The 22,271-nt window shown below is 41.9% G+C and overlaps 1 protein-coding gene across 3 annotated transcripts in view; it reads left to right on the top strand.

Moving 5' to 3' along the window:
* Positions 1-22,271, top strand: part of MYO1B (myosin IB) — a 190,419-nt gene that overhangs the window by 31,944 nt on the left and 136,204 nt on the right. For all 3 annotated transcript variants that reach the window (XM_061149115.1, XM_061149117.1, XM_061149116.1), the window contains one exon: positions 1,236-1,379. In XM_061149115.1, the coding sequence (XP_061005098.1) occupies positions 1,245-1,379 (135 nt within the window). In that variant the 5' untranslated portion in view covers positions 1,236-1,244. Of the gene's footprint in view, positions 1-1,235; positions 1,380-22,271 lie in introns of those variants that run through there.

The raw sequence follows: 22,271 nt of genomic DNA, 5'->3' as shown, positions 1-22,271 counted from the left end.
CTTGCTCAAACGTAAGTCCATCGAGTCAGTGATGCCACCCAACCACCTCGTCCCCTCCTCCTCCTGCCTTCAATCTTTCCCAGCATCAGGGTCTTTTCCAGTGAGTCAGCTCTTCGTATCTGGTGGTCAAAGGAGTGGAGCTTTAGTCTTTCAGCATCAGTCCTTCCAATGACTATTCAGAGTTGATTTCCTTTAGGATTAACTGGTTTGATCTCCTTATTGTCCAAGGGACTCTCAAGAGTCTTCTCCAACGCCACAGTTCAAAAGCATCAATTCTTCGGCGCTCAGCCTTCTTTACGGTCTAACTCTCACATCCATACCTGACTATTGGAAGAACCAAAGCTTTGACTAGATGTACCTTTGTTGGCAAAGTAAGGTCTCTTTGCTCTTCTAGGAGTGTGTCTGTTGGAATGAGCATTAAGAATACTGAGGTCACTCTTGGCAGGTTATATTATATAGGCAACCTCTGATTTTCAAGTCAGGTGTATTCTTTTGTATATCAGTCAGTGTTGACTCCTGGAATGAAGTTTCTCCCCGTAGGTATAGTATTATAAAGGGTGATTTTGTACTTTTAACACATAAATGTGACACAGTCCTAACTAACCATAAGCAAAATCTCGTTAACCTTTCTGAGCTTCCTTATCTTAAAATGGGTATAATGATAACAATTTACCTCATAGAATTGTGAGGATTAAATTAATTGATGCACAGAAAGTTCTTGAGATAGCATCTGCTTTACAGCAAGTACTCATCATTTTAAACACATTTTTTGGGAAAATGGCATTTTGCCTTTCATCATGGAATACTGGGTGATACCATTTGGGGCAGCAGGTTTCTGTGGGTTAAGGTCTGACATTGGTGGGCAAGGGCTTGTGGAAAGGGGTGGGTTGGGTTCTCTTGCTAGTGTTTTGCAACTTCTGGCTGGGGAGAGGCAGTGATCTAAAAGAAGGAAATGGCAATCCTGGCTACCTGGTGGCTCTTTCAGTAGAGGGACTTTGCTTGGGAAGATGATGACTGGGACTTCTAGCAGCTTGGCAGTGACTGCAGCCCTCCCCCAACCCCCCCTGACCCCCCAGTCTTCTGACGTAGGCTGTAGGGAGGGAGAGGTTACAACCATGGTAAGGCAAGTGAGGACCGTTTGGAACTAGCAGTGTTTCATTTCTTCATTGGTACCAAGAACCCATCTGAACCAGTCCTGCTCATTTAAATTGTTCCTTTCTCTCTCTTTCCTACAGCAAGAGACTATGGCCAAGATGGAGGTGAAAACATCACTGCTGGACAATATGATTGGAGTTGGAGATATGGTTCTTTTAGAACCTCTCAATGAGGACACTGTCATCGACAACCTCAAGAAGCGCTTTGACCACAGTGAGATATATGTGAGTGTGCATGGAAGGTCATCTGGGGGGTTTAGACTTTGCATTTTATGGTGCAGAGTGGGCTTCTCTTCCTCAGACTCTTCTTTTCTCTGTGTGTTTATTGGAGTCCAGAGGTATTTGTTGATACCCTCAGGAAGAATTTTGTGTTTGCTCACTTGGTGTGTGAGTAATGTTGATGAGAGTCGCCTGAGTCTCTTCCCACACATGGTGTCTGTTGACCCAGTAGAGTGTTGCGCTGGATGTTGAGGGTATTCAGAATCAAGTGGAAGACTCCGTTCTGCCCTTTGAGGGACATAAGCTCTGGAGGAAGTTTGAAATCCAGAAGTGTCTTCTTAGATACCTACATAAGATTAGTAGTCTAACCTTTGAGAAACCACTTATTGAAATGCAAGGCAGTCAACTGTCAAAAGAGAGAGAAACCTTCTTGACAGTTGTAGTTAGTAGAGACAGGAGCAAATTACCAGCTACGAATATGTGTTTGGTCCCTGGAGATTTGGGAATAGTCATGTCCTGCTATACAAAAGTATCATGTCAGGCACAAGAATGAAAACAGAAATATATACAGTGATAGGAATTTTATGTTGTAAAAATTCTCTATGAAGAATTTCACAGTGTTACGCTGTCGAGTTTTTTAAATATATTTAAAATATGAATGACAAATGCTTTTATGTGCAGCTTTCTGGGAATTGGCAGAAAGCATAGAAATTTGCGTCTGCTCAGATAGAGACCTGGTGTTAACGAAACCGAGGAAATGGGGCAGTGATGCCCTGTACCAGCAGCTGAGAAGGAAACCAGTGGATTGGGTAGAAGTACTTTTGGTAGATCCCACATCACCTCTGAGTTCTGTTTCTTCCACTTTATAGTGTATCTGTGTCTAGATATGAATTGGTTTATTGAGACATGCTTCATGTTTTCCTATTAGTGTGGAAACAATAGGAAGAAATATAAATAAATAAAAAGAAGAGAACATAACTGATTTGTAACTTTTGTGGAACTAATATATTTTAAAAATCACATGCAAAGCTATATTTTATGTCACATATAGTCTTCCTTTTCAGGTAGGCAGTCACGTTTCAAGGATAACTTTGGATAATTAATTTCTTAATGAAATAGGAGTCACCATCTGGGAATTGAACTTTTCATCTTTCTTGATTTGATTGTTGGAGATGGAGGAGGTTGACAGTAACAACGAGATATGTGGGTACCGCTTTGGAATGTTAATTGGGTAGCTGGCTACTAACCTGAGTTCAGAGATGCAGTTGTGTAAACCGCGGGTCCAGGTGGACGAGGCCTAAAACGCTGTTGCTGTGGAACGGGGGAGGTGTGCTCTGGTTGGGCCCTGAGGCCCCGGTCCCCTTTCCTCAGTCTATAGCAGTTCAGCTTTCAGGTGGGAAAACTTGAACGGTTCTGCAGCTTTAATTGAAAGTATGGTCTGATAGCAAATAAAAGACAGACTTTACATGTTGGTCTTTCAGATGGAGATCGGAGAAATCAGTTACATCCCAACCTACGGCGGCTGATCGTTTTTCTTTTTGGCTCTGAGAAGCAGGATTGCCTTTCAGATGAATTGAGAATAGGTTGGAGAATAGAACATTACATGCATTCAAATACCTGATTTGTTGTGCCCACTAAAAATAAAACAGTCTTCTTTTAAACAAAATGCCAAGTGTTAACATTCATGAGTTTTAGCAGGCGAAATGTCTGGGTTTCAGCCTTACCTAATTTTATTTTCTGAAATATTTTAGGAATGTTCTTTCTGGTATAAAACAAAAGTAGAAAATTTCTTTCTGCTTCCAGATATTCATATAATTAATGTTTTCCATGATACTTTGGACCTATCATTTCCATGATGTTTGTGCCTTCATTTTGTAACTTTAAACACACATCATATTGGAGGCTTAGGCATTCTCTATTTTAAGCAAATAAGAAAACAAATGGCTTATAGGGTAATGTGTGTTGTATGACTTTTTTTAAGATGGGGGGTATATGATATGTACATATGTTTGTATATTTGTATGAATAAAAAGAAAGGCATGCTAACTTTCAGTTCAGTTCAGTTGCTCAATCGTGTCTGACTTTGGGACCCCCATGCACTGCAGCACGCCAGGTTTCCCTGTCCTTTACCAACTCCAGGAGCCTACTCAAACTCATGCCCATTGCATTGGTGATGCCATCCAATCATCTCACCCTCTGCCATCTCCTTCTCATCCTGCCCTCAATCTTTCCCAGCATCAGGGCCTTCTCCAGTGAGTCAGTTCTTTGCATCAGGTGGCCAAAGTATTAGAGTTTCAGCTTCAGCATCAGTCCTTCTAATGAATATTCAGGACTGATCTCCTTTAGGATGGACTGGTTGGATCTCCTTGCAGTCCAAGGGACTCTCAAGAGTCTTCTCCAATAGCATAGTTCAAAATATCATTTCTTGGATGCTCAGCTTTCTTTATAGTCCAACTCTCACATCCCTACATGACTACTGGAAAAACCATGGCTTTGACTAGACAGACCTTTGTTGGTAAAGTAATATCTCTGCTTTTTAATATGCTGTCTATGTTGGTCATAGCTTTTCTTGCAAGCAGTAAGCGTCTTTTAATTTCATGGCTGCAGTCACCATCTGCAGTGATTTTGGAACCCCCAAAAGTAAAGTCTGCCACTGTTTCCACTGTTTACCCATCTATTTGCTGTGAAGTGATGGGATCAGATGCCATAATCTTTGTTTTCTGAATGTTGAGCTTTAAGCCAGCATATTCACTCTCCTCTTTCACTTTCATCAAGAGGCTCTTTAGTTCTTCTTCACTTTCTGCCATAAGGGTGGTGTCGTCTGCATATCTGAAGTTATTGATATTTCTCATGGCAATCTTGATTACAGCTTGTGCTTCATCCAGTCCAGCGTTTCTCATGATGTACTCTGCATATAAGTTAAATAAGCATGGTGACAGAATGGGAAAGACTATAGATCTCTTCAAGAAAATTAGAGATACCAAGGGAACATTTCATGCAAAGATGGGCACATTTAAGGACAGAAATGGTATGGACCTAACAGAAGCAGAAGATATTAAGAAGTGGTGGCAAGAATACACTGAAGAACTATACAAAAAAGATCTTCACGACCCAGATAATCACGATGGTGTCATCACTCACCTAGAGCCAGACATCCTGGAATGTGAAGTCAAGTGGGCCTTAGAAAGCATCACTATGAACACAGCTAGTGGAGATGATGGAATTCCAGTTGAGATATTTCAAATCCTGAAGGACAATGCTGTGAAAGTGCTGCACTCAATATGCCAGCAAATTTGGAAAACTCAGCAGTGGCCACAGGACTAGAAAAGGTCAGTTTTCATTCCAGTCCCAAAGAAAGGCAATGCCAAAGAATGCTCAAACAACCACACAATTATGCTCATCTCACACGCTAGTAAAGTAGTGCTCAAAATTCTCCAAACCAGGCTTTAGCAGTATGTGAACCGTGAACATCCAAATGTTCAAGCTGGTTTTAGAAAAGGCAGAGGAACCAGAGATCAAATTGCCAACATCCGCTGGATCATCAAAAAAGCAAGAGTTCCAGAAAAACATCTATTTCTGCTTTATTGACTATGCCAAAGCCTTTTTGACTGTGTGGATCACAATAAACTGTGGAAAATTCTGAAAGAGATGGGAATACCAGACCATCTGACCTGCCTCTTGAGAAACCTATGTGTAGTTCAGAAAGCAACAGTTAGAACTGGACATGGAACAACAGACTGGTTCCAAATAGGAAAAGGAGTACATCAAGGCTGTATATTGTCACCGTGCTTATTTAACTTATATGCAGAGTACATTATGAGAAATGCTGGGCTGGACGAAGCACAAGCTGTAATCAAGATTGCTGGGAGGAATATCAATAACCTCAGATATGCAGATGACATCATCCTTATGGCAGAAAGTGAAGAGGAACTAAAAAGCCTCTTGATGAAAGTGAAAGAGGACAGTAAAAAGGTTGGCTTAAAACTCAGCATTCAGAAAACTAAGATCATGGCTTCTGGTCCCATCACTTCATGGCAAATAGATGGGGAAAGAGTGGAAACAGTGTCAGTCTTTAGTTTTCTGGGCTCCAAAATCACTGCAGATAGTGATTGCAGCCATGAAGTTAAAAGATGATTACTCCTTGGAAGGAAAGTTGTGAGCAACCTAGACAGCATATAAAAAGCAGAGACGTTACTTTGCCAACAAAGGTCCGTCTAGTCAAGGCTTTGGTTTTTCCAGTGGTCATATACGAATGTGAGAGTTGGACTGTGAAGATAGCTGAGTGCCGAAGAATTGATGCTTTTGAACCATGGTGTTGGAGAAGACTGTTGAGAGTCCCTTGGACTGCAAGGAGGTTCAGCCAGTCCATCCTAAAGGAGATCAGTCCTGGGTGTTCACTGGAAGGACTGATGCTGAAGCTGAAACTCCAATACTTTGGCCACCTCATGCGAAGAGTTGACTCATTGGAAAAGACCCTGATGCTGGGAGGGATTGGGGGCAGGCGGAGAAGGGGACGCCAGAGGATGTGATGGTTGGATGGCATCACCAACTCAATGGGCATGAGTTTGGGTAAACTCCAGGAGTTGGTGATGGACAGGGAGGCCTGTCGTGCTGGGATTCATGGGGTCGCAAAGAGTCGGACACGACTGAGTGACCGAACTGAACTGAAGTGACGTACTCCTTTCCCTATTTGGAACCAGTCTGTTGTTCCATGTCCAGTTCTAACTATTGCTTCTTGACCTGCATACAGATTTCTTTGTATATTTGTATGAATAAAGAGAAAGGCAGGCTAACTTTAGAACCATGCTAACTTTAGTGTGGGTGGGTTTAGGCATGCTGACTTTAGTTGGGGGAGGGGATGGGATACAGGGACAGGGAACAGTTATTACTTTTTTATACTCATGTATTATAAAATTTGTTAAGCATGTTTTCTTTTTGTAATTAACAAAAAATACGGGACAATAAATTTGATTATCTCACCTCTGTAACCCCACAAATTGTATATACCACCCTTGGGAAATCTGTTGCTTGGTCTTTATTCTGATAATATTTCTGCTTTGCTTTTGTTCATGGTTTGCTACAAAATTGTTTAGCCTGGTATCAATGGCCAAGTTAATAACATGCTATTTTACTATCTTGTATTTCACTTTGTTTTTTAATTCTTCCCCAGAAAGATACAGGTTTTTTCTTCTTCTTTTTTTTTTTTAAAAAAGTCCCTGTCGTAGTCACCTGGCTTTATTTCATTCTGTAAAAGTGTGTGATGGTCTTGGGTGATCCATCATGCAAACATATTGCTAACAGTCATTTGTTTGTTTATGCTGTGGTTGATAAGGGGGCCAATGAATGGAAGGCTGTGTGGCTCAGACTTCAGAATTCTGGCTCTGCTCAGAGCTTTTGCAGCTCTAGATCAGAGGATGTGCTCTTCCATCCTGCCATCCACCCTCCTTCTGCCACCACCCCATCTACAGGTAAGAAACAGTCCCTTCCTTCACAGAGTTCTCACAGGATAAGAGTGATCACCTCTGTAGAACATTTATCATCCCTAGTGATCCTATCAGGTAAACCTGGAGCTCTGGGTAGGCCATTGAGTCACACATACTCTTCAATCCAAGTCACCGGAGGTGACTGTGGCCAGGTGACCAGAAGGAGCTGAATGGCTTAAGAAAATGTTTACTCTGAGGTTTGGGGGAGGGTCAGCTTTTTCCAAAGTAGATGGGTTAACAGACTTGTGGGCAGGGCTGGTGGGGGAAGGAGAGGGTGGAAGGAATTCAGAGAGTAGCACTGAAACATATACATTATCATATGTAAAATTAGATAGCCATTGGAAATGTGCTGTCTGATCCAGGGAGCTCAAATCTAGTGCTCTGTGACCACCTAGAGGGCTGGGAGGTGGAAGGGGGATTCAGGAGGGCGGGAACATATGTATACCTATGGCTGATTCATGTTGTTAGATGGCAGAAACCGACACAATATTTTAAACCAGTTATCCTCCAATTAGAAATAAATTTAAATTTTAAAAAAAGGCAACAACAAAATAGGTGGATTGTGTGTAAGTAGGTTAAATAGTCTACTGAATACATCTCTCGATATGTTAGGAAGAGGGAAGAGGAGTTGATGCTGACTCTGCTGTCGGCCCCTCACAGGCTTGGTGCGTGCTGTGAAAGTCACTCAGCATGTCGGACTCTTTGCGAGTCCATGGAGTATACAGTCCATGGAGTTCTCCAGGCAAGGAGACTGGAGTGCATAGCCTTTCCCTTGTCCGTGGGATCTGCCCAATCCAGGGATCTGGGTCTCCCGCTTTGCGGATGGTTTCTTTACTGGTTGAGCCACAAGGGAATCCCCACAGGCTTGGTTAGGGAATTCTGTAGTGAAGTGGCCTTATTGGTTGGTGGTGTTACCAGGCTGAAGGACACGCCCTGTGAGAAGCATTTATTATTGAAATTCTAAGCTTGAAGTGCACCCAGAGGCACACTTCTTAAGCTTTTTCTCCTGGCGAACTCCTCAAGGCAGGACAGAGCAAACAGGGGCCCCAGCGGAGGAGGGTGTAGTTAGGGTGTAGTTGAAGTCCATCAACTTTAGGGAAATTGTGTTGAAATCTTTGCTCCTGAAGTCATCTCAAGTTTTCTTTTATTCTGTGATGTATATGTTTTTTTTTAAATCTGCTATGCTTCTTGCACCCCTCCTTTGAGTAAGTGTTTTTGGTGCTGACAAGCACTTTGAGTTTGTTTTCTATCTGAATTGTCAGGATGGGGATCATCTAGCTGTCAAAGTCTGAATTAGTCCAGTTTTAGGATCTCCTGTTCAATGAATTGTAGCTGTAAAAGGACTGCTTTGAAAGTCTTGATAAAAATTGTCTTGATCTTTAGAAACTGGTACTAGAATTGGGATCCTCATAAAAGTAGGATCTGGTATTTTCTGAAAGATGCTAATGCATGCTTCAGGATTGTCTGTTCTTTGCTTTGAGCTGGGTTTACACACTGATTAAAGCTGGAGTTGGTTTATCACTCTGTCTGTAGTCGGGCAGAGTCTGTAAATCTGAGACAGTTCCAGAGATTGACGTGGTCCTTGTGGGAAGACTGTTCCACTGGAGAGGGAGGAGGATCAGGTGAGAACAGGTAGAGGGCATGTTGGTCCGATGGGGCAACGTGTAGAATCAGAGACTGTTTGCTTTGATTCCCCACTCGTAGCAGATGTGGTGCAGGCTGGGCCCAGCTGCGGGGCAGGCCGGTGCTCCGTGGGCTCGGTCAGTGGTGGGAAATGCTGGCTCTGACATTCCTGATCCCTGCTCTGCCGTATTCTTTTCTGTCCTGTCAGGCCTTCTCCCGGCTCCCTGCCCCCGCCCTCAGCCAGATGGGAGAGTGGCAGGGTTTCGGGTGGACTAGTAAATGCAGGAGACCCAGCTAGACGTGATGCTGTTTTTAGGGTGACTGGTCAGGACTGTGGTTCTGTTCAGGAACAGGAAAGGTGCAATTTAGGCAAGAACAAGGCCCAGGGCAAATTTGGAAACTAAAGAACCAAGGCGTCCATCCTCTGACAGGAAGTATTTTTGATGCTGACAAGAAGATTTAGTTTGTTTTCTATCTGACTGTCAGGTGGGGATCATCTAGATCTAGAGGTATGAATTAGTCCAATTTTAGGATCTTAAGTCAAACTAATTGTAGATAAGATTGCTTTCAAAGTCTAGTAAAAATTGTCTTAATTTTTAGAAGTCAGTAGTAAGATTAGGATACCTGTAAAGATGAGATTCAGTGCTCTTAGGAAAGATATTTAAATGTAATTATATTTGGTTTAAAATATTGCAAAGCAAGTGAAAATAATCCTAGTTAACATTTATATATTTATTTGAAGTGTCAAAGTCACTTTTCATTTATGCACATGAAAATTCCTACCTCCTGAGGATAACATTTGTTCTTGAGAATTTGGTATAAATGGTGTACTATTTTTCTCTTGCTGCAGAATAGATTGCCTCAGATTTAGTGACCTAAAATAATGTTCATTTATTATCTGACTCTTTTTGTGGGACGGCTTAGCTGGGTCCTCTGCTCTGGGCCTCAGAAGGCTGCCATCAAGGTATCAGCCAGGACTGCAGTCTCATTGGAGGCTCGTCTCTTTTCCGGGCCCACAGCGTTGTTGGCAGAGTTCAGATGTCCATTTACTGCTATTCCTGCTACCTAGATGTTCTCCAGCTTTTTTTTTTTTTTAATTTCCTTTAAATAGCCTTAAAAAAACTACAAAAAGAACAAAAGCTTTTGGGAGAGCAAACAAACAAACAAAAAACAGGTAGTGTAGGGATATATAACATAAAAATGTAATTTTCTTATTTCAGGACCCATTTCTAGAAGTAATGCTAGTTAGATAGGTCATCTTCCAGATCATGTAAGTTTGATTTAAAATGAAAATTTTTTGTTTTGTTTTGTTTTAAAGTTGGAAGTAGGAGGTTCTCCTTCGTCTGAATGGGTCAGTCTTTCTCAGAGAACCCAGACCCAGCAAATTTGTGTGAAACAAGAGCCTTCTTTAATGCCACCTCCCGTCCTACCTTAACCAAATAGGGGAAGAAGGAGGGACTCCTCAGCTGGTGGAGTGAAATGCCTAGACTTCAGTGTGTGTGAGGGCTTCGTAGTGAGCATAGTCTGCCTGCTCGGTTGGCTGAAAAGGTAGATTGTTAAGGAAACATGAAGAACAAATAATGTGTTTTCAGGAGTGTAGCTTTGGTGTTTGGAATGGAGCCATAGCATTAGGAAGCTAAACAAAGCTGGTGAAAAACAGCAGATCACAAGGCTGTTGTGTCTACTTTCTGAGCACAGTCTAACTCTTGGACTGTTTTGTAATGCTTTTCAAAACAATTAGTTTTTGGTAAAAGTTTGCCAGTTTCAACCTGTCCAAGCTCTCTTAAAACCTTTGGTGATGGGAAAAATTTTTCCTCTTTAAACTTGCAAAATGGACACATGTTTATCTGTTATTTGCCAAGCCTAGAGAGTTGTTTCATCATGCAGACACTATCTAGTACTTGATATATTTGTTTAATATTCATAATATATTAATGTAAATGTTCTGATTGAAGTCATATCTGAAGTTCGATTTGGAGGGAAATGAAGGCTTCTCTGGTGGCTCAGCAATAAAGAATCTTACTGCAGTACAGGAGACCTGGGTTCAATCCCTGGGTCAGGAAGATCTTCTGGAGAAGGAAATGGCAACCCGCTCCAGTATTCTTGGGATTCCCTGGTGGCTAAAATGATAAAGAATCTGCCTGCAATGCAGGAGACCTGGGTTCAATCCCTGGGTCGGGAAGATCCCCTGGAGAAGGAAATGGCAACCCACTCCAGTGTTCTTGCCTGGAGAAGCCCATGGACAGAGGAGCCTGGTGGGCTTCAGCCCATGTATGGGGTTGCAAAGAGCTGGGCACGACTGAGTGACTAACACAGAGTGTTTAAGTTTTACTAGAGTCTTATGCACTGTAGACTTTAAAACTATCTTCATTTTATATATAAAGAAAGAGGCTCAGCAAGACTTAAGTAACCTGACCAGGATCACACAGTGGTAAGAGATAGTGCAGGGATTCACACCCAGAAAGTCTGGATCTGTAGTTCTTACTAACAGTCCTGCTGACTTTACAGTTACCATGCACATCAGCGATACCACTAATAGGGAAGGATTCTCAGCCTGCAGAGTGCTGTTCAACGTAATTGAATATGATACTGAAGAATGTGTGGGTTTGGAGCAAGGCAGTCTCAACAACCCGGACAGACAATGGAAGTGATAATCAGTATTCCTGCCATGTGTTGAGTGAGCATTCATTGGTGCAGTGACATGAACTATTGTGGCAGGGAGCAAGTATGTTCAGTTCTAAACTAGGTGTTTGCTAGTCAAAGAAAAGTGACAGCAACCTTTAGGATGGTGTTTTTATCTCTGGAAGATGGGAGATGATCTTGGGAGGAAATTGTTTTTCATCCTGTTCATCGGACAGCTGCATGTGGTCCTTTACCTTTGAGAGCATAGAGTAGGGTGACTTCCTTCCTGGTGGTTCAGTGGTTAAGACTCTGTGCTTTCACGGCAGGATCTTAAAAAAAGAAGATGGAGCACAGAGTAGAGGGAACAATTCAGCACAGGAGACGTTTGCTCAGTTCATGTGGCTGATTCAGCCCTCACTTCTACATATGTGTTTATTTCTGCTCTTACACCTATAGTGCAGATAGGTATTAATGATAAACCCCATTTCTAAGGAGAGGCTCTTTTGTTCATTTAGCTCTGTCGTGGAGAGGTGGAGGGTGAGACACAAAGTGGTATGTCAGGAAAGGCATGGGCCGACAGACCAAGGTTGTATCTTGGCCACTCACAACCACTGTGACCATTGAAGTAAGTGCTGATCAGTTCTTTCATCTATAATATAGGTGTCTTGATGCTTATCTTTCTTGTTCAGTTGTGTTGGACATTAAGGGGCATTTTAGCCCAGTGCTTGACACATAGTTGGAGTGGAGTACCTAGTTGGGGCCATGACCATCAGAAAATCTTAGAAACCCAGAATGACTTTAGTCCAAGGTTTTCGACCCTGAGATTTTCTTATAAGCAGAGTATTTCTCTCTCTCTCTCTCTCTCTCCCCCCTTCTCTGACTCTTTCTTTGTCTCTCCACACTCCCTTTTTCCCCTCGCCTCTCTTTCTTTGGTATTCATCATACAGATTTCATTTTTGTTGGATTGTTGTTATTGTTGTTTAGTCTCTAAGTCGTGTCTAACTTTATCGTGGCCCCATGGACTGTAGCCTGCCAGGCTCCTCTGTCTATGGGATTTCCCCAGGCAAGATTACTGGAGTGGGTTGCCATTTCCTTCTCCAAGGGATCTTCCTGACCCAGGGATAGAATCTGAGTTTCCTGTATTAGCAGGTGAATTCTTTACCACTGAGCCACCAGGGAAGCCTTTTGGTTGGATTACTACTTTCAATTAGCTGCATAATATTATTTTCAAGACTTGTAGCTGGTAGCAAAGCTGTAATGTGGGACCACTCTGTACCTTCGTTAAGAGAGTCTTAAAATTGGTACATATTTGGAAAATACTTATTCATTACAGAGTTTATTTCAATGAAGATGAGGTAGTATTGTGTTATCCTGCTCTGAAATAAAACTGTCCGAGGTGATATTTTTAGTTGGTATTCGGTGTAGCATAGAACTCATATATAGTTCTTTAATTCATAGTCTGAAATGACTGGCAGCCCAAGAACAAAGGATTATCATATGGTGGTTAAGGCATGTCTCAGACTAGATTGTCAGGGACCAGGCTAACCTGACAAGCCTGCTAATCCAAGGCAAGTGATTGATGGCAAAGCATAGATAAAAAGATGAACAGGGCTTGATTCTTTCCTCCAACTTTGAATTGAGAAATACTGGGAAAAAAAAAAAAATCAACAGGAGCAGATGCTGGCAGTCATGACGTGGTGAGGTCATGATGGGCCATGTACAGGCAGAAACTGTGAATAAGTCTTTGCAGTGGGCCAGCTATGGAGTAGAAAGTGAGAAGACCAGTCAGTAGCAGAAAAAGCAGAAACTTGAGCAGGGGATGAGCACGGGATGAGCACATGGATACTGGGCCTGGAAAGGAAGTCTTCACAAACTCAGGTTGCTTTATTCCGTAATGCACTCTTACACTCATCCACACTCACTCTTGGGTGGGCTTGGGTCCCAGCTTTTCTGGTAGCTCAGTGATGGGTTCCTTGGGGCTTTCGTGAGTGTGTCTTTATTATAATAGAACTTTCTGTGCTTGATATAACTAGAGAGCATCTTGTGCCCAGCAGCTGACAGAGCCTGACCAAATCATACGTCTCTCTTCTGCCATCACAGACTCCAGTGAGAGTGTTGGCATGACACTGTCTCTGCCACAAAGTGTGAGAGCTTTGGCATGTTTTTAAAACCTTCCAAAGTCTTCAGTTCCTCCTCTGTGAAAATTAGGCTGTTATTCTTCTATACCACAAATCTGTTCTTTAGACTGGGCTTGTGAGGTATACTTATTGAATTCCATTATTCTTGATGTAAGACCCATATAGAAGCCTAATTGTTATTGACCTTATGTTTATAATTTTTCACATAGGCAGACAGCTTTTCACAACTTTGAACTGTGTCTGAAAAACCAACTGAAGAGTTTGGTAGACCAAGCTGTCTTTCAAAAACCAATTAAGACAGATGTCTAAACTAAAAATGCTGTGGCACGTAATGTCTTAATGTCTTGTGATCAAATTCCCAAGATCCAGGACCCAAGAAGAGGGTAAATTCCTCCAGGTGAAGTGAGTAGCATGTTGTCATCGCTGCAGATTCCACCAGCTTTTCTTGTCTAGGTATTTTCTGTATCTCAGGCTTTTCATACCCACTTCATTAAGACCGTACATACCTCATGCACCCCTCTGATATTGACAACTCACCTGTTCCCTGTACACAGAGACCATTTGGTAAGCATCATAGGGCTCATTGATGAATTTAACTGAGATACTCGAGTCCAGAATTGGCTGTTTATAATAGCCAGTAGATTCCAGTGGAGTCAAACTGTGAGTTTCCCTAATCAGAGTAGATAATATTTATGGAATAGTTGCTGTGTGTCGGGTGCTGTGGTCTGTGCTTTAACACACGATCTCACTTAACCCTCAGATCTTGTCCTCCTTGTCCAGAGATGCAGCTGCAGTTGGAGAGGTTCAGTAGTGCACCCAGGTTCACACAAGCGCTGAAAAGCCTTGCTGGGTAACATCTGAAGCCTTGTGATGTGACGGCCTGGAATCTTGAGCATAAAGGGCAACATCTGAGTCAAGATGTTGCTGTTCAGTCGCTCAGTCATGTCCGACTCTTTGCGACCCCCATGGACTGCAGCATGCCGTGCTTCCCTGTCCTCCACTGTCTCCTGGAGTTTGTTCAAGTTCATGTCCATTGAGTGGTGATGCCATCCAACCATCTCATCCTCTCCCGCACTGTTTTCCTTCTGCCTTCAATTTTTCCCAGCCTCAGGGTCTTTTTCAATCAGTTGGCTCTTTGCTTCAGGTGGCCAATGTATTGGAGCTTCAGCTTTAGTATCAGTCCTTCCAATGAATATTCAGGATTAATTTCCTTTAGGACTGAATGGTTTGCAGTCCAAGGGACTCTCAAGAATCTTCTCCAGCACCACAATTCGAAACCCTTTTTAATGGTCCAAGGGTGACTTGGGTTCAAATTCAGTCAGTTTCATCAGCTAACCCCTCACCCTACACACTGACTCTTACTTCAAAACTGCCTCCAGACTGAAGCTCAGACCCTTCACCTTGACATTTCAGGCTGTCTGCAGTTTGATCCCAGTCTTATTTTCTAGGCTGTTATTCACAGAAGGTCTTTGTTCAAGGTAAGCTGTTTGTTTCTCTTCGTCTGAAGTATGGCTGGGTGGGCCTTTATGTTGCTATCCATGTTTTAATCCTTGTTATAGCATGTGTCAAATTTCCTTTTTTTTTAAAGGCTGAATAATATTCCATTATATCTGTATACCATATTTTGTTTACCCATTTATCCATCTATGGACACTTGGGTTACTTCCGCCTTTTGGCACTTGTGAGCCAAAGTTGAACCTGGGTGTGAAGATATTTGCTTTGAGGCTCCAGCAATTCATAGTTTAAAAAAAAAAATACATTTGAAGCATATAACAATCTTAGCAAAAAAATTTTTTTAAAGAGGAGGGTTCAACTGTGATCTGAAAACCAAATCTCATGCTACTATTTGGGGGAATGCTACTTTATCTGAATTTTGCCCATCCTTTTAGACCTGCCCAAGTCCTCCAACTTCTGGGACATTCTCGGATCTCTGCAGTTGACAGTGACTTTCATTTAAACCCAAAGCACTCCTTTAGAAAGAAGACTAATGCATTCATTTAGCTATCAGTTCAGTTCAGTCGCTCAGTCGTGTCTGACTGTTTGCAACCCTATGAACCTCAGCATGCCAGGCCTCCCTGTCCATCACCAACTCCTGGACCCAAACCCTTGTCCATTGAGTCGATGATGCCATCCAACCATCTCATCCTCTGTCGCCCCCTTCTCCTCCTGCCCTCAATCTTTCCCAGCATCAGGGTCTTTTCCAATGAGTCAACTCTTCGCATCAGGTGGCCAAAGTATTGGAGTTTCAGCTTCAACATCAGTCCTTCCAATGAGCACCCAGGACTGATCTCCTTTAGGATGGACCGGTTGGATCTCCTTGCAGTCCAAGGGACTCTCAAGAGTCTTCTCCAACACCACAGTTCATTTAGCTAAGAATCACTTAAATCCTATTTCATCTGTTTTTGTGGCTAGAATGGATAACCCTTAAACTTTACATTTTATGATATAGAAGTCTCACCTCCTAAGCTCTGTTATAATCTCAGGGCACAGGCCACAGGAGTGTTTTACATTTTCACTGTGCCTAATATGATGTTTTGCATAAAGAATTCTCTTGAAAAATTTGCCGCTTACTTGTTAAACGCCGTAGCCTAAATTCAGTCAAGACAATGTGGTGTGCAGCCTTGTGAAAGGTTATTTTTACTTTACTTGAGTCCTGACCCATTCTGGATTTGAACTATTATTACTTTTGAGGTGAAAATAACATAACTTGGAGACTGGGACTTGGAGAACTCCAACATATTCTTGAATGTTTTTTGATGAAATTTTAGACTAAATAGCATTAAGTAAAAGGAAAGTTATGACCAGCCTGGATAGCATATTAAAAAGCAGAGACATTACTTTGCCAACAAAGGTCCGTCTAGTCAAGGCTATGGTTTTTCCAGTGGTCATGTATGGATGTGAGAGTTGGACTGTGAAGAAAGCTGAGCACCGAAAAATTGATGCTTTTGAACTGTGGTGTTGGAAAGACTCTTGAGAGTTCCTTGGACTGTAAGGAGGTCCAACCAGTCCATCCTAGAGATCAGTCCTGGGTGTTCATTGGAAGGACTGATGCTGAAGCTGAAACTCCAATACTGTGGCCACCTGATGCGAAGAGTTGACTCATTGGAAAAGACCCTGATGCTGGGAGGGATTGGGGGCAGGAGGAGAAGGGGACAACAGAGGATGAGATGGTTAGATGGCATCACTGACTCGATGGACATGAGTTTGAGTGGACTCCGGGAGTTGGTGATGGACAGGGAGGCCTGTCGTGCTGTGATTCATGGTGTCGCAAACAGTCGGACACGACTGAGCAACTAAACTGAACTGAAACTATTTAAATTAACATGACCTGTTCCATTGCCACCTTGCTGATTCGTTTCTCTCAAGTTAAAAGGATGATCGTGACACAGTGTCTTGCGTTTCTTCAAGTTGTAGGCACAGCTTTATGTGCTGGGATAAATAATGGAAAAAAATTCTTTTCCGTTGAGATAAAAAGTTTTCCTGTAACTAGAAGATCTCTCTCCCCTTTTCTGTTTTGTTTATTTCTGGTGACGAAGGGATGTCCAAATTCTTCCAATAGTCAGAAAGAGGCTTCTGCCCAACAGAGTCACTCTGTTATACAAAGGTGAAGACCCTGTTGTAAAGCATTGTACAACACAAGTTCCTGTGATGAGGTGTTCTTAGCCACTTTTTGCCAAAGCTTCCCAGGCCTGACAGCAGCATGGATTGTGTGCTCTCATGAAAAGAGAACAGATTCTTGGCTTCTTGTCCTGATTCCACTCTTGTTAGATAATGTGGTCATACCACTTAACTTCTTTGTGCTCCATTGTTAAGGACATTGAGATGGAGACTTCATTTCTCTCTCATGGGGACTTAGGAAGAATTTAGTAAAGAGGTGCTTCAGTGTATATTATATACCAGAAACTTTAATAACTGTGGGGCGTGAGTTTTTAAGAGGCCACGGTGACTGTAAATAAATGGCTAAAATTCGTTCTGAAGAAAGGAAGAAGCTGGCATATGGGATGCCAAATTAGAGCCTCAGTAGAACAGGGGCTTCAAAAATATTTTGGAAGAATCTGATATTTGAAAAGAAGCCTCCAAGTAATGACCATGGTGAAAAGAAGTCACTATAGGATTTCCTATGGTATTTATGGTTTAGTTATAGTTTTATTTTCAATTTCATATGGGGAATTGAAATATAAGCCTTCAGGGTTAGGGCTTCTAAAGATCTTAATGTTGCACTGCGAAGAACTATGATATGAAGATGTGACACCTTTGTGACTGTTCTGTATGTTTGCTAGCGTTTGGTGAACCTGGCATTTTGGAAGAATATGTATACAATTCTGCATAGTTGAGACACACAAAATATTAAAACTGTGCTTTCCTTTTTAACTTGAAAAAAAAGTGTTTCTGGTTAGATATCTTTCCGAAATGTATTGCATGTGTCCTTTCAACAGAAACAGAATACTGTCTCTCTCCTTTTGGCCCTTCCTGTTAGTTAGGCTGTATTCTGACTCAGTGCTGTAATAAAGCGCTCGGCTCACTGAGCTGAGGTATTGGCTCTTATTCTAAATGACTCTTCAGTTTGATACTTTTAGAATTAGTTTGACCACTTCTTACTCCTTTTCTTTCTTTCTTTGCTTTTCTCTCTTTTCTCCCCGTTTCCCCTCTGTCTCTCTTTTTCCATTAGTGGCTGTTGTTTCTTTCCTTAGGGTGGGAACTTGTAATCTGGTATATTGACTGTATGCAAACTCTTATGTGCATATTACGTGTGTGTTTTTTGGAGAGAGAAGGTTCATAGCTTTCACTGGCATCTCAAAGCCATCGACAGGTTAAAAAAAGATGAAGTGCTCTGTTAGCAGTATTTTTTAAACTACAAGATTGAGCCTTTAAGTGATGGAAACCATTTAGTGGGTTAGGACCAGCAGTTTTAAAACATCTTGTAATGAAAATTAATAGTGTTGAACAAAGAATATCAGTACTTATTGCATATGATAAGGATATTTATGGTTTTGTGAAACTTTTATTTCATACATATGTATACATGTATGTGTATATGTATACACATATAATGTATGTAAATATATGTATGTATGTATATGTATGTAAATATACATTCAAGCACAAGTACTTGGTTGTGATGAAAATTTTTTTTACACTGAGTCATGGTCAAAGGTTTGAAACATACTGCCATGGGAAGGCCCCCGTTTCTCTGTAGTGTACTGAGATGCCATATGCTGAGTTTATTATAAATGTGGCTGAGATGAAAGTAATTGAAGCTGGGAGAATTTTCTTTTGTTTTTGAAGTGTTCATGGAATTAATTACATAGGACAATTTAAATAGAAGATAGGCCAATGCAGCTGTATTTGAAAGTAAAACCTGGTCCTCTGAGCCCTGAGGGTGAAGACTTCAAGCACTGTTTTTAACCTTGGTTACTTGGTTCTTTTTCTGGGGACACTGTTAAAGATGCTAATGCCTGGCCTTTCTCTAGACAGTTGATATTTCTGAGGATGGGCTTCTGGAAGAACTTTCCTATAGAATGAAATGCATGGTCCTTGGGCTATATGTCTGTCAGGACCCTTTCCTCTGGATTCCGGATTGTGGTCTGGAGAGCGGAGCCTGTGGGGTGCCTGGCCTTCAGTAAAGATTTCAGTTTCCCCTGTCATCACAGGAGGAGCCCTCTTTTGAGTATTGTTTGGATATTTACAAGGCTCCTGTTCTTGAATTCTAGAGATATCTGGAGTTTTAGATTGTTTTGACTTAGGAATGTTTGTACATTCTTGGTTTAATGTCTGCCCTTGAGAAGTGAGAGATAAACTTGCTAATTGAATGTGCCATTTGTGGAAAGGTAGCGCCTTTCCTCTCCCTCTTCCCTTTGCCTTTTCTCCCCACTCCTTTCCCTTCCCTTCTCTCTTCCCTCCTAGATGTCAGAGGTTGGGTCTACAGGGTGGTGAGAGGTTGAGGGGGCCTTCCGTTGTCAGGTGATTGCACGCTTCAGGACTCGGGCTGTTGAAGGCTGGGAGTATGGAAGTGGTAAGCTCGGATTGCTAGGAGGTTGGTTACATGGAGTTAAAAAGGACATGGATTGATCACATCCATCCATCCATCCATCCACCGAGGGAAATGAGAGCCAGACTTGCCCCTGGTGGAGAAGGTAGATAGAACCTAATTGGGAAGTTGTCTCTGCCATTATGTGAAGGAGTCCTTTTCGGTGTGATTAGCTGAATAGAAGAACAGGCTCTGGATTCCAGTAGGTGTTGCTCTGTGAGCCCTTTGGAACAGAGGGACCAGGTGGAATGTGAGTGTAGCACAGAAGAGGTCTGGTAGGAATGAGCTAAGCTGCTGGGGACCTTTTGTGGGCTCTCTCATGGGCACCATTCGAGTCAGGATTAGCTCATTGGTGTTGGACTCAGTATATCGGAGCCAGTATGTACCTACTTAGTCCAGTCGAGTGAGTGGAACTCTAGGGGCAAGAGGTGGATCCTTTTTACTGCTCCTTCTTATAAAAAGGCTTACAATACTTTTCTTTCTTTTCTTTTTTTCTCCTTGGCATATTCAGAATAAAAAGGACACATAATGCCCAGATCTTTAGTGCGCATACTTAAGTTTAAGAAACTGTATCTTACCTCCAGCTTCTTTATTCCAGTGGTTACTTAATGATCCTTTTTAGAGCATGCTGCAATAAGAAAATACCAACTTTAAATTGTATACAGTTCCTTGTTAAAATAATGAAGTACAGTCAGCCTTTGGTATCTGTGGGTTCCTCATCCACAGATGCAACCAACCGCAAATTGAAAATATTCATGGAAATTATTCCAGAGAGTTCCAAAAGGCAAAACTTGAATTTGCCATGAATCAACAATTATTTACACAGCATTTACATTGTGTAAGGTATTATAAGTAGTCTAGAGATGACTTGAAGTTCACGGGGGAGGGAGAATGTGTGTAGGTTATATGCAAATACATACAAAACTCCCTGTTCTAAAAGGGGCTTGAGTATCCTTGGATTTGAGTCAGTCTCTGCGCATCTGTCCTGGAACCAATCCCCCAGGGACACCGAGGGATACATGCATGTCATTTGTAGGTCCAAATATTAGTTGATGTAAAAATGAACTGTCTGGTCAGTACTGGTCTGCTCCCTAGAAAGGAGATTTAATCTATTATTGCAGTTACTTAAATGTAGAGTAGGTAGCTGCCTAAAACTGAAATAGGATTGTAAGTTCCACCCAGCCTGTCAACAGCTACCAAGAGTGTCTTTGGTGTCTCTGAGAAAGAAGGGTTGTGACTATGAACGTTAGAGTTTTTCTCTTGGCAGATGTGGGAATGTTTAAATCTTTGACTAATACACATAGACCCAAGGAAAAAAAATCTGTAAACAGCAAGGGCAGGCAGGTATCATGGTAGAGGACAAACCTCCTAGGAGTTAAAGATTACAGGATACATATCTGAGACATATAAAGTGGAGTGTAGAGAGAGACCATGGTGTCTTTTACTGTTTTGCTTATTTAGATTGATAAAGCTTGTTCTGCTTGGCCCTTTTTTTAAAAAAATTGTTGAGCCACATTGGTATATTGGTAATCGTTGCTGTGATACCCCCGCAGATTTAGAGTGGCCTCACTCATGTTTCTGAAGGTTGCCCAGATGGTTAAGAATCTGCCTGCAATGCAGGAGACCCAGGTTTGATCTCTGGGTCGGGAAGATCCCCTGGATAAGGGAGTGGCAACCCAGTCCAGTATTGTTGCCTGAAGAATTTCATGGACAGAGGAGCCTGGTGGGCTACAGTCCATGGGGTCACAAAGAGTCATACACAACTGAGCTACTAACACTTCACTTCAGATTTTCATTCCTATCAACACACTTCCTTAGAGAAGCTTATAGTGTACGGTACAGTTCATGGCATTTACTTCACATAGTTATCTGATTTTCCAGTTCTGTTTTCTACTGTTAAAGCCACTATATACTGAGGTTTTATCCATCTTTCTCTAAAGCGTTTTGTTAAGGATATTTAATAGACTGTTAGTAGGATGGTTTTTGTTAGCATCTTGGATTTAGGAAAGAAATAGGCCTAACTACTGGGCAGTTTCTGTACAAAAATTGTTCCTACTTCAGTATTCTTGCCTGGAGAGTGCCATGAACAGAGGAGCCTGGCAGGCTATAGTCCATAGGATTGCAAAGAGTCGGACACGACTGAGTGACTTACACACACACATACACACACACGTTTCTGGTGGTTGTCAGGCTGTGTAGTTTAGGCACCTTGGCTTTCTGTGTGGCCTTTCCAACACGCTAGTCCAGGCTCACTCTCATTAGTTTCCAGCCACAGTTCTAAAAGGATGGGGGAAGGCACATCCTAAAACACAAATGCTCAAACCTCTGCTTGTATTTGACCTTATAATGTCCTTCTGGTCAAATCGTCACACAGACAAGTCCAGATTGAAGGGTTGGAGGATAAACTCTTATCTCTTGATAGAGTGGCAAAGTCACATTCCAAAAGGTTTGCATATAGGGATGGTAGGAATTGTTCCAGCCGTCTTTGCAAACAGTCTGCCACAGCAGGACAAGGAACCCTGTCTTGGGGGAAGGATATACTTTGAGTTTGTTTGGTGGCAACAGGTGGCATACAGGTTAATAAAATATTAAGCTCTGTATGCTGATATACTTGATATTATTGATGTGTTTCAGCTGAAGAATAGTTACATGAAAGTGGTTTGTACCATCCACATTCTTAATGTTGACTGGATCTTGTGCATATCAGTCATTCGGTTAAATATTTATGAGATGACATTCATGGGCCAGCCCTGTTCTAGGTGAGGAAAATAGCTGGAAGGGGGCAGGGAAGCACATATAATGCAGTATGTATAAAAATCACAAGTAACAGAGAAACTTAGTAGTGTGGCTTTTGATTTTGGGTTTGAGGCCGCTGAGTTTCTTCTTCATGCAAGAATGCCCCACAGGCAGATTTTTCTCAAGAATTTAGCCACTTTGAAATTTGTTTTTAAAGAGCAACTTGGTAACTAACTGGCTTCTCTTCTAACAGCAAATATATATTTTA

Source organism: Dama dama, chromosome 8, assembly GCF_033118175.1.
Source record: "Dama dama isolate Ldn47 chromosome 8, ASM3311817v1, whole genome shotgun sequence".
In the NCBI taxonomy this organism is placed as follows: domain Eukaryota; kingdom Metazoa; phylum Chordata; class Mammalia; order Artiodactyla; family Cervidae; genus Dama; species Dama dama.
Note: the sequence above shows the minus strand (reverse complement) of the source record. Positions and strands in the feature narration are given on the sequence as shown.